The following is a 15,541-nucleotide window of genomic DNA, read 5'->3' as shown; positions in this document are numbered from 1 at the left end:
AAACAAACTGACCCAGAAGTAAGAGGTTAGCTCTGGAAATGGGAACTGAGAGGCTTTGATTTTTCCCTTCAGAGTTTCTCTAAAGAAGCTTTTTTTCCTGAGAAAACTTAACAATGGTTTTCACAAAGTTGCTAGTTATTCACTTTTGGTGGAAGTAGTAGAATTGTTTTTCTTAACAGCTTTCTTGATGTATAATTGATATGAAATAAACTGGATAATTTAAAGCTTACAGTTTGATCAGTTTTGACATAATCATACCCATGAAACCATCACCATAATTAAGGGAATGAATATACCCATCTGTCCCAAGAGCTCCATCATCCCCTTTGTAATCTCTCTCCTGTCTTCATCCTCCTTCATCCCATCCCCAGGTAAACTCTGATGGCTCTCCCTGACTTGATTAGAGTAAATTTTCTAGGACTTCCTATAAACAAAATAATGTAGTATGTACTTTTAAACAGTACTGTTGCTCTTATTATTGTTATAATTAATACTATTATTCTGGGTGGGGGCAGGAGGCAGGTCTCATTTTGCAGTGTGAGAATTCATTTCTTTTTTCATCCTGTCTTAGTAGAGTCAATCTTTTTAAATTTGGGCATTCTGATTGTTGTGTAGAGGCAATTCATTGTGGTTTTAATTTAATGCATTTCCCTAGTGACTAATGAGGCTGAGGATCTTTTTCATGAGCTGATTTTACATTCATGTATCTTTCTGATGAAGTGTCTGTTAAAATATTTTACCCATTCTTATTTGTTTATTAAAATTTATTTTTAATTGAGAGGAAATTGCTTTACAATGTTGTGTTGACTTCTGCCATACAACAACGAGAATCAGCCATAATTACATATATATCACCTTCCTCTTGAGCCTCCCTCCCCTCCCCGCATTCCACCCCTCTAAGTCATCACAGAGTGCCAGGCCAGACTCCTTGTGTTTTATAGGAACTTCTCACTAGCTATCTATTTTACACACACGTGCATGTTAAGTCGCTTCAGTCATGTCCAACTCTTTGCAATGCTATGGACTGTATGTCGATGCTACTTTCTCTTCATCACACTCTCTTCAGATCGTATAAATCTTTCACCTTTTACCCATTTTTAAAAATTATGTTAACTTTGTTTTCTTACAGTTGAGTTCTGACAGTTGTTTAGGACACGAATCATTTATCAGGTATATGTTTCTGCAAATATTTCCCCAGTCTATGGGTTATCATCCTTTTACTAGTATCTTTGCAAGAGAAGAGTTTTTAGTTTTGATGAACTATACTTCATAGTTGTTCTTTTGTGAATCATACTTTTGGTGTGGTAGTTAAGAATTATTTGCCAAGCCCAAATTCACAAACGTTTCCTCTATACCTTCTTCTTAGAGTTTGTTTTGCCTTTGGTGTTAAGTAGTCCAGAATCATTTATTGAAATGACTGTGTTTTCTTTTGCATCTGTTGAAAATCATGACCATGATTATGTGGTTGGGTTTATATATAGACTATTCTATACAATTTGTCTCTTCATCTTTATGTCACTGTCTTGATTACTTGTAGCTTGATAATGTCTTGAATTTAAGCAGTGTCAGACTTTCTTTTTTCTTTTAATTTGAAGTTGTTTAAGCTATTCTAAGCCCTTTATGTTTCCATATGAATTTTATATCAGTTTGTTGATGTCTATAGCAAAGCCTGCTGGGATTGAATTTGTGTGACAGAAGAGTTGGTGTTGAATTTTTTATTATTATTTTTAAATTTATCCTTAAGAAGAAATCACTTATGAAACTATGTGAGTCTGAAATTTTCTTTATGGGAAGATATTTAAGCACAGATTCAATTTCTCTAACAAATATAAGATTCTCAGGTTATTTCTTCTTGAATGAGTTTTAGTAATTTGTGTCTTTCAAGGAATTTTCCTTTGCATGTAAGATGTCAAATTTATTAGCATAAAGTTGCTAATAATGTTGACTTTGTTTTCTTTTGAATATTTGTAGAATCAGTAATGATGTTATTTAATTTATTGCAGAGAATAATTACTTAATTTATTCAGAGAATTTGTACTGTCTTTTTTCCCTAATCAGTCCACATGTCCATATTTCCGTCTATGATTATTTTTCTTCTGCATAAAATAATTTTTCACATTTTTTGTAGTGCACCTTCTGGTGATAGATAGTTTTGCTGGGTATAGAATTCTAGAGTAATAGCTTTTATTTTGCTACTTTAAAGATGTTCCCTCACTGTCTTCTCACTTGTGTTGTGTCTGACAATAAATCTGAAGTTCCTATTATTGTTACTTTATATATTAATATTGATGTAAAATTGCACTCACCTCACTGATAACTGATTGCCTGAATTTAAAAAAAAAGAAAAGAAAAAGAAACAAACAAAAAAACCCAGCTCTAACATCCATTCCATGATTCATTGGGTTTGAAACTGATTAACTTTACCATATTTCCATGATACATGTCTATTAAAATATATTCATGTTTTCCTAAAATAGAAAATTCCCAAAAATGGGAAAAGCTTATACTTTTTGTTGCATCACATTACAAGGACACTTCATGGAAAGCCGTTTCCTATGATGTAAGCTAGTGGAGGTGATGGAATTCCAGTTGAGCTATTCCAAATCCTGAAAGATGATGCTATGAAAGTGCTGCACTCCATATGCCAGCAAATTTGGAAAACTCAGCAGTGGCCACAGGACTGGAAAAGGTCACTTTTCATTCCAATCCCAAAGAAAGGCAATGCCAAAGAATGCTCAAACTACCACACAATTGCACTCATCTCACACGCTAGTTAAGTCATGCTCAAAATTCTCCAAGCCAGGCTTCAGCAATATGTGAACCGTGAACTTCCTGATGTTCAAGCTAGTTTTAGAAAAGGCAGAGGAACCAGAGATCAAATTGCCAACATCTGCTGGATCATGGAAAAAGCAAGAGAGTTCCAGAAAAGCATCTATTTCTGCCTTATTGACTATGCCAAAGCCTTTGACTGTATGGATCACAATAAACTGTGGAAAATTCTGAAAGAGATGGGAATACCAGACCACCTGATCTGCCTCTTGAGAAATTTGTATGCAGGTCAGGAAGCAACAGTTAGAACTGGACACGGAACAACAGACTGGTTCCAAATAGGAAAAGGAGTTCGTCAAGGCTGTATATTGTCACCCTGTTTATTTAACTTATATGCAGAGTACATCATGAGAAACGCTGGACTGGAAGAAACACAAGCTGGAATCAAGATTGCTGGGAGAAATATCAATAACCTCAGATATGCAGATGACACCACCCTTATGGCAGAAAGTGAAGAGGAACTCAAAAGCCTCTTGATGAAAGTGAAAGAGGAGAGTGAAAAAGTTGGCTTAAAGCTCAACATTCAGAAAACGAAGATCATGGCATCCGGTCCCATCACTTCATGGGAAATAGATGGGGAAACGGTGGAAACAGTGTCAGACTTTATTTTTCTGGGCTCCAAAATCACTACAGATGGTGACTGCAGCCATGAAATTAAAAGATGCTTACTCCTTGGAAGGAAAGTAATGACCAATCTAGATAGCATATTCAAAAGCAGAGACATTCCTTTGCCAACAAAGGTCCGTCTAGTCAAGGCTATGGTTTTTCCAGTGGTCATGTATGGATGTGAGAGTTGGACTGTGAAGAAGGCTGAGCACTGAAGAATTGATGGTTTTGAACTGTGGTGTTGGAGAAGACTCTTGAGAGTCCCTTGGACTGCAAGGAGATCCAACCAGTCCATTCTGAAGGAGATCAGCCCTGGGATTTCTTTGGAAGGAATGATGCTAAAGCTGAAACTCCAGTACTTTGGCCACCTCATGCGAAGAGTTGACTCATTGGAAAAGGCTCTGATGCTGGGAAGGATTGGTGGCAGTAGGAGAAGGGGACGCCAGAGGATGAGATGGCTGGATGGCATCACTGACTCGATGGACGTGAGTCTGAGTGAACTCCGGGAGTTGGTGATGGACAGGGAGGCCTGGTGTGCTGTGATTCATGGGGTCGCAAAGAGTCAGACACGACTGAGCGACTGATCTGATCTGATCTGAAATCTAAGAAACATAGGGCTTTATCCTAGAAAATATAGAAGCATTTTATGTGGATTTAAAAGGAGAAGATCTGGGATTTAGCTAGATTTCTGCCAATTGTTGCCTTTTCTAGATGTTTGCTTCTTCCTGGAGTAACTTACTCTACAACTTTTCTTACAGAAGAGTTCTTGCTTTCCCCTGTTTGAGCATGCCTCCATAATGAATTATCCAATCTTTTTCCTTCTATATCTCTGACCTTTCTGACACTAAATGAAACTCCTTGGTCACTAGTTTGCAGGTTTCTCTTTCGTGCCCTTCAGATAAATTAAAATGTAAGAGCCAGCAATTGGCTACTCCACTGGGGAGTGAGATCCCTCCCATGGGGTCAGTGAGATGCCCCTGTGCCCTTCAGAGGTAATGCCTGCTGCTCTGATGCTCAGAAAGGGGTGGCACAAATCACCACTCTGTACCCACCATCCAGGCAAAGCAGTTCCATAGAAGGAAAACTTGATAACCACCTTCCAAAGGATGAACAGCTCAGAGCACATTTCCTAAAATCATTCCACCATATTTGAGTAGTTTTCCACCATCATGAATTCTCTATGATGACAGGGATAGTATCTTATTTGTTTGCACATCCTCGACAATAACTATAATGCTCAATAAACTCAGGACTCAGCACTTAAAAGGACAAATTTACTAAATGTGTCCTGTAGTGGAATCTTCCTATGACTAATGCCCTTTCCTGAGGGTTTCCTGATACCCTTGGGGTTTTCCTATTTCACCACTTACTACACCTGAGAAATGGAGTGGTGTGATTTGAAGCCAGCAGACCTGGATACATAAGCCCTACCACATACAAACCTTTGTATTCATTTGTGCCTCAATCTACGTGTATAATGGAGCCAATGGCAGATCCCCAGCAGAGCTGGCCTCAGACATTCAACATAGTGCCTGATTTATCAGAGGAACTGCAGAGTTGGCTTGGGTCTCCTTTCTGCCTTTGTAACATCATTGGTTATTAACTATGTAGGGCTTTAAAATGAGGTATTCAAATCCATGTTTACATTATAGCTACTTGGGGAAAATTATGTTTGTGGGTAATAAAAATGCCCACATTTGATATTTCTCATCCTGTGCTCCCAACATGGAAGGATGCACGTTTTAGGGGCCGAACTTGGTCTTGTCATGAGAAGCCATATGGGATGACCAACTGGTCCTGAGAGTCCTGGTTCTGACTCATTTCTACACTGCTCTCAGAGGTGAAAATGTGTTTAGACACAGAAAATAGGCCATAAATCTACAACATTCATAGCATATAAATGTTCTTGAGATGTGGCATCATCTCAAGTAGGGTAGTGGGCCTTTAGTGGTGAAATGGCAAGGAACTTCCACGGGGCCTCAGTGTGTTCATCAGCTGTCCCCCTTCTGAAGACAACACACCTTCTACCTGTGCAAAATTGTCCCATGGACAGAATGCTGTTATTATAAGGCAGGGTTCCGCGCGTGTAGGGCTAAGCCCAATTACAACCACCTGGCAGACCGTTAAGACACATGTGTGCCAAAAAGGACTTCAAAGGCGTGGTACAGAGCCCAGGGGACTCCATGCGAAGTTTTCCCAAGCTTAAGAAAACAATGTTGTGCGGAAACTGTCAAACTCCAGTTTCTCAAAAATGTCTATGGGTTTGGCATGGAAATGTGTTTAAAGCATAAGTAGGAAACTAATGAAAAAAGACGTTAAACATTGGCTGTGTTTTTCATATGATGCAATACAGAGGGGAGGGTGGTTGGAAGCCAGAATAGCAAGAACACGTATGTAAAAGTGGTCTGTCCTCACCCACATGGGCTGTTGTAAGGACAGGGGAGCATCTTGCTGGGAGGACCACTGAGAGCTAGATTCAGTCTCCTTCCAGCAAAGTCATATGTCGAACTTTGAGGAAATGCCTTCAGGGGAGTGGAAGCACAAACCTCATTTTCTGTGGACATCTGACCTGCCTTGCCTTCTTGACAGTGTTCCCTTGCTTTTATTCATGTGTATAACTAATTCTGTTTCCCACCTGCCAGCAGTTAGATTTTTGGCCTTTACTTGTGCTCACTGCACCATGGGGTTTTGGAGGAGGAGGTTCTGTCCCCATCTGCTGGTGGGCCCCCGTTCTGAAGGGCCATCCCCCCCACACCTGCCCTGCCCTGTGACCCCCATAATGCAGGGTGCTGGACACACCAAGCCATAGTACAATTAAATTGTGACTAACAATGATAGAGAAAAATAGTAACAGCATCACAATAGAAAGTACATCTTGTGAAAGGGAATTACAGACTTCTCACCAGAAATTATACCAGTCTAAATGCAAGAGGACAACATCCTTCACATTCTCCTGGAAAAAAAAAAATCAAGATGTGATTTTATATCTTAAGGTATATATGGAGAAACATAAAGATCAAATAAAGATGTTCTTAGGTGAAACTTTATCGACCTAACAGAAGCAGAAGATATGAAGAAGAGATGGCAAGAATACACAGAAGAACTGTACAAAAAAGATCTTCACAACCCAGATAATCACGATGGTGTGATCACTGACCTAGAGCCAGACATCCTGGAATGTGAAGTCAAGTGGGCCTTAGAAAGCATCACTACGAACAAAGCTAGTGGAGGTGATGGAATTCTAGTTGAGCTATTTCAAATCCTGAAAGACGATGCTGTGAAAGTGCTGCACTCCATATGCCAGCAAATTTGGAAAACTCAGCAGTGGCCACAGGACTGGAAAAGGTCACTTTTCATTCCAATCCCAAAGAAAGGCAATGCCAAAGAATGCTCAAACTACCACACAATTGCACTCATCTCACACGCTAGTTAAGTCATGCTCAAAATTCTCCAAGCCAGGCTTCAGCAATATGTGAACCGTGAACTTCCTGATGTTCAAGCTAGTTTTAGAAAAGGCAGAGGAACCAGAGATCAAATTGCCAACATCTGCTGGATCATGGAAAAAGCAAGAGAGTTCCAGAAAAGCATCTATTTCTGCTTTATTGACTATGCCAAAGTCTTTGACTGTGTGGATCACAATAAACTGTGGAAAATTCTGAAAGAGATGGGAATACCAGACCACCTGATCTGCCTCTTGAGAAATTTGTATGCAGGTCAGGAAGCAATAGTTAAAACTGGACACGGAACAACAGACTGGTTCCAAATAGGAAAAGGAGTTCGTCAAGGCTGTATATTGTCACCCTGTTTATTTAACTTATATGCAGAGTACATCATGAGAAATGCTGGACTGGAAGAAACACAAGCTGGAATAAAGACTGCCGGGAGAAATATCAATAACCTCAGATATGCAGATGACACCACCCTTATGGCAGAAAGTGAAGAGGAACTCAAAAGCCTCTTGATGAAAGTGAAAGAGGAGAGTGAAAAAGTTGGCTTAAAGCTCAACATTCAGAAAACGAAGATCATGGCATCCGGTCCCATCACTTCATGGGAAATAGATGGGGAAACGGTGGAAACAGTGTCAGACTTTATTTTTCTGGGCTCCAAAATCACTACAGATGGTGACTGCAGCCATGAAATTAAAAGATGCTTACTCCTTGGAAGGAAAGTTATGACCAATCTAGATAGCTTATTCAAAAGCAAAGACATTACTTTAGCAACAAAGGTTCATCTAGTCAAGGCTATGGTTTTTCCTGTGGTCATGTATGGATATGAGAGTTGGACTGTGAAGAAGGCTGAGCACCGAAGAATTGTTGCTTTTGAACTGTGGTGTTGGAGAAGACTCTTGAGAGTCCCTTAGACTGCAAGGAGATCCAACCAGTCCATTCTGAAGGAGATCAGCCCTGGGATTTCTTTGGAAGGAATGATGCTAAAGCTGAAACTCCAGTACTTTGGCCACCTCATGCAAAGAGTTGACTCATTGGAAAAGACTCTGATGCTGGGAGGGATTGGGGGCAGTAGGAGAAGGGGACGCCAGAGGATGAGATGGCTGGATGGTATTACTGACTCGATGGACGTGAGTCTGAGTGAACTCCGGGAGTTGGTGATGGACAGGGAGGCCTGGCGTGCTATGATTCATGGGGTCGCAAAGAGTCAGACACGACTGAGCAACTGATCTGATCTGATCTGATCTGATCTAGGTGAAACTGAGGGTGTTTGGCACCAGCAGATCTTCATGACACATGGATATATTTATTTTAATATTAAAGAGTGTTTTGCAGACTAAAGAAAGTGATTTTGGTAAAAACTCGGAGTTACAAATAAAAAGCTCCTGAAATAAGATTCACCCCTTGGCTATCTCTTTGTGAAGTTTTGTGAAGATATTGTGTCAACTGGTTAGTGAGGGAGTATTTGATTGGAGAATATGCCTCCAGGTGTCAGTATGAAGGGCTTGGATCATAAAGATCTCTGAGCTCTTGAAAGAAAAGGCTAAATTAAAAGCATGGTGTCTAAGGTCACGCTCGCAAGGATGGCTCCATCAAAAAACTTGAAACATGGCAGTGATGTACATAAATTGGAGCCCTGTGCACTGTTGGTGGGAACATAAACTGATTGTAGCCACTGTGGAAAACAGTACAGTGGTTCCTTAAACAATTAAAGAGAGACCTACCGTATGCTCCAACAATTCTACTTCTGGGTATATGGCCCAAAATATCAAAAGTGGGATCTTAAAAAGGTATTTGTATACCTGTGTTCATGGCAACTTATAATAGCCAAAAGGTGTAAGTCTCCATCTTTGGATAAATGGATAAAGAAAATGTGATCCATCCATACAATGGTATATTATTCAGCCTTCAAAAGGAAAGAAATTCTGACACGTGCTACACCAGTGAATGAACCTTGAGAACATTATGCTGAGTGAAATAAACAGTCACTAAAGAACAGATACTGAGTGATTCCACTTAGAGTCTACCAGGTGCGTGGCATAATCATCCTGATGGAGACAGAAGGTAGGATGGTGGTGACCAAGAGCTGAGGGGGAAGATGGGGTGGAGTTTTAGTGTTTAATGGGGACAGGGTTTTAGTTTTGCAAGATGACCAGTTTAGAGACTGGTTCTATGACAGTGTGAATGCAGTTAATACCCCTGTACTGTACACTTAAAAATGTAAGATGATAGATTCTGTGTTATATGTGAGATCCATATAGGAGATTGCAAGGAGAAAGTCACTCAGTCGTGTCCGACTCTTTGCAACCCATGGACTATACAATCCACGGAATTCTCCAGGCCAGAATACTAGAGTGGGTAGCTGTTCCCTTCTCCAAGGCACCTTCCCAACCCAGGGTATGTTATCTGTATTTTACCACAATTTAATGTTTTAAAGTGGGGTGTTATTTTCAGTATTATGTATTTCTTGCAAATGGCTGGGTTTCTGTATTACCAGAGACCAGCAGATGTGATCTGGAGTGAACCTGAAAACAGGTGGAGGTTTTATAAATCTGCCAACATGTGCGAGGAGAAACAAACACCCAGCCAAGCCATAACCACCACGTGCTGTCAGATGCTGGGAGTGCTTTGGAAGGGGAGAAAATCACAAAGCAAGGGCTCCATGGAGGGTGGAGAGACAGTTGTGCTCCCGGCCAAGGAGGAGGAGGAAGAGAAGCAGGAATCTGATAGGAGTCGGGGTGGGGATGGTCACTAATATCACCCTGGCCTCATGATAATAACTGCAATATCTCTGAGAGGTTTTACAAGTGGAGAATTCATAGTCTTGGAAAACCTTAGAGCAGTGAAAAATGGGACATCAAAGTCAAAGGAAGTTCACATGTAAAAGCTACAAACGATTGAAAGATTCCATTCCAGGGAGATTCACTTGACATGTAAATGTTTCATTCACTTAGCAGAGTCATTTCTGAGAAAAAAATTCATATAAAATGAACTTCTTAATGAATCACATTTATACAATTTCCAATTATATAATCATATCTGATTATATAGTAGAAATCTACATTAAGAAAACACTTAATGACAATTGAGACATAAATTTCTAATAAGTGTGCAAAGGTTTAGTATTAACTAGATTTTTGAACCAGAGGAAAGGCCATCTGGGTAATGTTGGTATGAATTTTATACATACACAAATATACATATGTATGATTTAAAGATGCATATATTATATATGGGGCATCCCTGGTGACCCAGACAGTAAAGAATCTGCCTGCAATGCTGGAGACCCAGGTTCAATCGCTGGGTTGGGATGATCCCCTGGAGAAGGGAATGGCAACCCACTCCAGTATTCTTGCCTGGAAAATCCCATGGACAGAGGAGTCTGGTGGGTTACAGTCCATGGGGTCACAAAGAGTCAGACACAACTGAGCGACTAAGCACAGCACAGCTCGTGAATATGTCAGACAAGCTGGTTGTATTCTGTGGATCAGACCCAGATCTTTGTTGCATCTTTTTAATAGTTATCTTTGTTTTTAAACAGGTTGTTTGGTATCAAATCAGTCATTCAGACAGACTGTTCCAGCACATGGAAGATCATTGCCAACCCCGACCTGTCCTGGTACCACCACGCCAACCCCATCGTCCTGCTGGTGATGTACTACACGCTGGCCACTCTGATCCGAATCTGGCTGCAGGAGCCCGTTGTAAGGACCAGAAGTTTTCATGGTCTTGTCTGCAAAGTAGCAGGAGACTCCGGGGAAAGGGTTCGTTCCTATCAACTGCTGACTATACTATATCCTGAAATAACTATAGTGTTCTTATCAGAGTGTGTTGTTTCCACACAGAGCCCTAAGCAAGTACAGATTCTATCAGATCAAAGACCAGCTTCCCTGTGTTAGCATCCCCCAGGCTGCTCAGAGGGCTGGTGATGAGTGCAGTGAAGCCTCGTTTTCATTGAGCACTCTCTAGTTGCCAGGCCGGGTGCCGGGCTGTTTACATACAGGTGCTGTACTCATCTTAGAGATGAGGAGACCAAGGGTAGAGAGGTAAATCACACACTTGATGAACAGTAGAAATCAGATTCAAGCCCATGTTTGCTGACAATGCAAGGGTCTCTGACCACCCGGACTGTTGTCATGGCAACTGGAGTTTCCTAAAGCTTAGACCTCTGACCTCTGATGATATGATGGGGATGTCCCCACTCTCGGTGGTGCTGTAACCCCCAGGGTCACAGGGCAGGGCTGAGGACTGGGCTGTTCCCTGTGGGGTTATTCGTAGAATGTGGTACGTTGGGGCACCATCGGGAGGATGGCTTGTGGTCCCTCTCTTTTCCTTTTCAGTGACAGCAACTTCAGTCCCTTTCGTTCTCCCAAAATGACTGTGAGAAGTTTGGCTGTGAGGGAGACAGGTGGCATAGACAGGGCTGCTACGCATCACCTCACGGCCGCATGCCAAGCAGGGTAGGGGATGCTGGGATGGGGGGCAAAGGTGAGATCCTAGGCTGGCACCTGCTCCCCTCCAGCTCCATCCATGCGGTCAGCAGCCAGGCCACCAGTGTGTACTGAGAGCGAGCCAGCATCTCAGAACCCCACCTGGGGCCACAGGTAGAGCATTGGCCCAGAGGAAGTGAGGGGCTGAACGTTTTACAAGAAGAAAGGCAGCCCCCAAATACGTGAGCAGCCGACGGCACAGGCGTCCTTGTTTGCCGGGGGTCTGCCTGCCTCCCTCTGTGTAGGGACCCTCACCCTGGCCCACAGTACAGGCGTCCTGTTTGCAGGGGTCTCAGGTCTCACTTTCCCTAGACCCCGAGACGGCAGTGGTGACAGGATGATTCCAGGCTCACAGAGAATCCCAGTCGCCTTGGTTACCTTTTCCTCCGAGCCTCTTCTAAGATATGAGGGCGCCAGTAGACCCTTACAGTGTTGCTGTGTTTCCTTCCTGCACAAACACACGGGTATGGGTACATGTAGACACACACAGAAAACTGTGCAAAAGAAGTTAAAATGTGAGAACTACTCTGAACAACGTCGTAGGCAATGATCGAAATGACCTTAATGCCTTCGGGTTCGAAAGAGTCCCCGGTGCCCCTGGCTTTCCCTTGGTGCCTCAGGCAGTAGCTGCTGGGCTGTTCCAGCCTCTCGGGCCCCGGAGACTCTCGACCTCCTTGGCCCCAGGCTGTCCAGGAACCAGGGAAGGCAGAGAGTGGGAAGGACAGGCCACATTCCAGGCCACACAGTCCACAGCAGGTCCTACTCTATAGCGTCTGCGGGTGTGTGCAGAGCAGGGTCTCATTCATACCAGATCGACCCATGGAGGGGTCAGTGTTTTAAATGGGGCTGGCACTCAGGACTTCCTCACCAAGGCGGTGATGGAGGGCAGGTGCCTGGCTGTATTAATATCATGGTTCCAGGTGGCCTGGTAGGTTTCATGAAAAACATGAGTTCTGCAGTAAAAGTCTATGACATAAGTTTGAGAAAGAGAAGAACAAGTGTCTGGAGCTGAATGTATGACTCGGGCTCCCTGGGGTCTGGTGCTCTGTGTGGATGCCAGACCCCAGGAATTGGCAGCAACACTGAACGCTGTCCCTCTGTCTGCAGATCAGTGAGTATAAGCGCCCTTTCATGGGGCATCTTTGTTGGAAACCATCCTCAACCACCAACTGCGTACTGATCCTTCCTCTCTCTATCCATCTCTCCTGGACCAACTGTCTGATTTAGGCCAAGGTTCAATTAGGCGAGTGGCAGTGTTAGGCAGTAGCTGTGTTTTTGCTTAATGTTGCGTGTAAGCTCTAGATGGTTCTGCCTTTAGTGAATGTCTCTTTCATAAGAGTCCCCTGGCAGGTTCCATGGGCAGTTGTGGCCTCTGTGGACCTTGCATGGCCCTCCTTCTGCAGGTCAGAACATACATGGAGGCTCCTAACGGAGCATGGGCACCTGTTCCTGCAATTCACAAGCGAATCTGCTGTCTCTGTGTTTACAGAGTGGGCTTTTGGCCATTTGTGAAGTGTCTGGATGAAAGCCTGTGTAGGGTGTACGTTACTTTATGAGATCAGCACGCGGGGGCAGAGACAAGCAGCTCTGTCTGGGCTCCCAGGCTGCTGAGGGACCTGCTCCGGAAGCAGGGCTTTCCTGTGGGTTATTCTGTGTCTCAGGTGCAGGAAGAGAGGACCAAGGAGGAGGACAGAGCCCTGGCCTGCAGCCCTGCGCCCATCACAGCCGAGAGGAGGCGGAGCCTGTGGTACGCAACCCACTACCCCACGGACGAGAGAAAAGTAAGCCGCCAGGACAGGGGTTGTCTCTCATTTATTTTCTGCTTTTTATCATATTGCTGAATACAGGCCATGTAAGTCCACGTGCAAACCCAGGTTGCTAAGTTCACAGGGGCTGTTTGATGTTGAAGGTTAAGGTCAGACAGGGGAGCCCAGTGCTTGGAAAGGAAATCCCAGGCTCTGTCAGACCCAACCTTTTACAGTTCAGTGCTTCCCCCTGAAGCCTCTCAATCCCAGAAAGAGAGAGTGGTCTTAATTTTTAAAGATAATTTTGTCTTTAAAGCAAAACAAAACAAACAAAGCAATCCCTTGGCCCTGGGCAGTGACAGCCTAGGTGCTGGGATGCGCTGTGGAGAGTGATTCTATGTTGGGTCGGCTGCCGTGGTGACCACGACCGCTCACACAGCCACTCATGGGACACCAGCTAGTCTGTGTGGACATGAAGAGGGATCCCCCCTCTCTGTGTCAGGGTCACAGTGTGGGCGCCAGGGCCAAGAGCACGGCTGGGTGATTCTTGAGCTTTTCACCATTTGTTCACTATTTTCAACATGCCCCAGCCACTGACTTGTTACAGTGACCTATTTGCAATGTGGGGACCACAGATGCTCACACTTCTCTCGTGGGGTCATATTAGGAATCAAGCAGGAGATTCTCTGATTGACGCAGTGGCAGAGTTTCTCTAAGACACGTGGTCCCATTTATGCACCTGCCTGTTGTGGGCTGAGAGATGGGGGAAACAGTGAAGGAACTTCTCAGGGCACTGCAGCCTGGAGGAGTAGCCGTGGTGCCCAGAGACCTCTAGTGTCCTGGAGCCCTTTTGTCCCATCACACACGTGCCAGGCCGTCCTGCTCAGGTCACTAAGCCATGATATCCATGGAGACAGCATGGCAGTTTCCAAGGTGAGGGGCGTGGACCATGGCTGGGGATTCCCAAGACCCTTCCTGGGATCTATGGGCTCAAAACAATTTTTGTAACAACATTTAAGAGCTCTGCCTTTTGGCTGTGCTGACACTCGCTCTGATGGTACAAGAGCTCCAGCCATGGCAGCAGCACGAACCTGACGGCCACGGGTACACAGGGAACAAAGCAGAAAGCTCAGTTCCACTTAAGAATATTGTTGATAAACCAGAAATAGTCTTTGCTTTTCTTAAATCTCAACCTTGGGGCACACGCTTTTTTAATATTCTGAGTGACATCAGTGGAAGACCCCCTGAAGTCCTGATCCCTCGAGGAGAAGTGCTTGGCTGGCGAGTGGACCCAGCTGCCATCCATGTACCACAGGTCTACATGCAAGAACAGCTGATGGACAGTTTGGGGGGTTCAAGCATGAGCTTTTGGCAGACAATTACTGGAAAATAAATGGAGTGGTCTTTTGAGCCCAACATTAAAGATATGCAAAAGCATATTTTAATAAGACAACACTATTCTTTTCACTATTTTTTAAAAAAGATAACTATTTAGATAAAATTATTCATGTGAACAAGCCAATTTTTAATGAACGAACAAATGAATATTTTTAATTCTGCAATTTTAATTTCTAGCACAATAAATATTGATGGGTAGGACTCTCATAAGTAAAAGTCTCCAGGATCTTCAGTGATTTTTAAGAAAGTGAGCAAGTTCTGACCCAAAAAGTGAAAGAACCACTAGTTCAGCAGATGCTTGTTATTGAGGAAACTGGACCCCCCAGCTCTAATACAGCTGAAAGTTACAGCCATGTCATAATTCTTCTGTTGTGGACAGTATGCAAATCTTAATCCCAATCCATACTACAAGTCAAATTTTCTTTATTATGAAACTTCAGTTTCTTGAAAAGTCAACACTTTCAGAATCCTACAGACATCTCAAAGGGTCCTAGAAGTCTAAAGTTCAGTTCAGTTCAGTCGCTCAGTCGTGTCTGACTCTTTGCGACCCCATGAATCACAGCACGCCAGGCCTCCCTATCCATCACCAACTCCTGGAGTTCACTCAGACTCACGTCCATCGAGTCAGTGATGCCATCCAGCCATCTCATCCTCTGGCGTCCCCTTCTCCTCTTGCCCCCAATCCCTCCCAGCATCAGAGTCTTTTCCAATGAGTCAACTCTTGGCATGAGGTGGCCAAAGTACTGGAGTTTCAGCTTTAGCATCATTTCTTCCAAAGAAATCCCAGGGCTGATCATCTTTAGGATGGACTGGTTGGATCTCCTTGCAGTCCAAGGGACTCTCAAGAGTCTTCTCCAACACCACAGTTCGAAAGCATCAATTCTTCGGTGCTCAGCCTTCTTCACAGTCCAACTCTCACATCCATACATGACCACTGGAAAAACCATAGCCTTGACTAGACGGACCTTTGTTGGCAAAGTAATGTCTCTGCTTTTGAATATGCTATCTAGGACCAAGCAGCAATTCT

At 43.5% G+C, this 15,541-nt stretch overlaps 1 protein-coding gene across 1 annotated transcript in view; it reads left to right on the top strand.

Annotated features, from left to right (window-relative positions):
* The window catches only part of PIEZO2 (piezo type mechanosensitive ion channel component 2), a 252,170-nt gene that overhangs the window by 158,789 nt on the left and 77,840 nt on the right, over positions 1-15,541 (top strand). The window contains exons 8-9 of the mRNA XM_055559293.1: positions 10,423-10,585; positions 13,033-13,152. Coding sequence (XP_055415268.1) covers positions 10,423-10,585; positions 13,033-13,152 — 283 coding nt within the window. The remainder of the gene's footprint in view (positions 1-10,422; positions 10,586-13,032; positions 13,153-15,541) is intronic.

The sequence above is a fragment of the Bubalus kerabau genome, chromosome 21 (genome assembly GCF_029407905.1).
Source record: "Bubalus kerabau isolate K-KA32 ecotype Philippines breed swamp buffalo chromosome 21, PCC_UOA_SB_1v2, whole genome shotgun sequence".
In the NCBI taxonomy this organism is placed as follows: Eukaryota; Metazoa; Chordata; class Mammalia; order Artiodactyla; family Bovidae; genus Bubalus; species Bubalus kerabau.
This window is presented reverse-complemented; position numbering and strand designations above follow the sequence as displayed.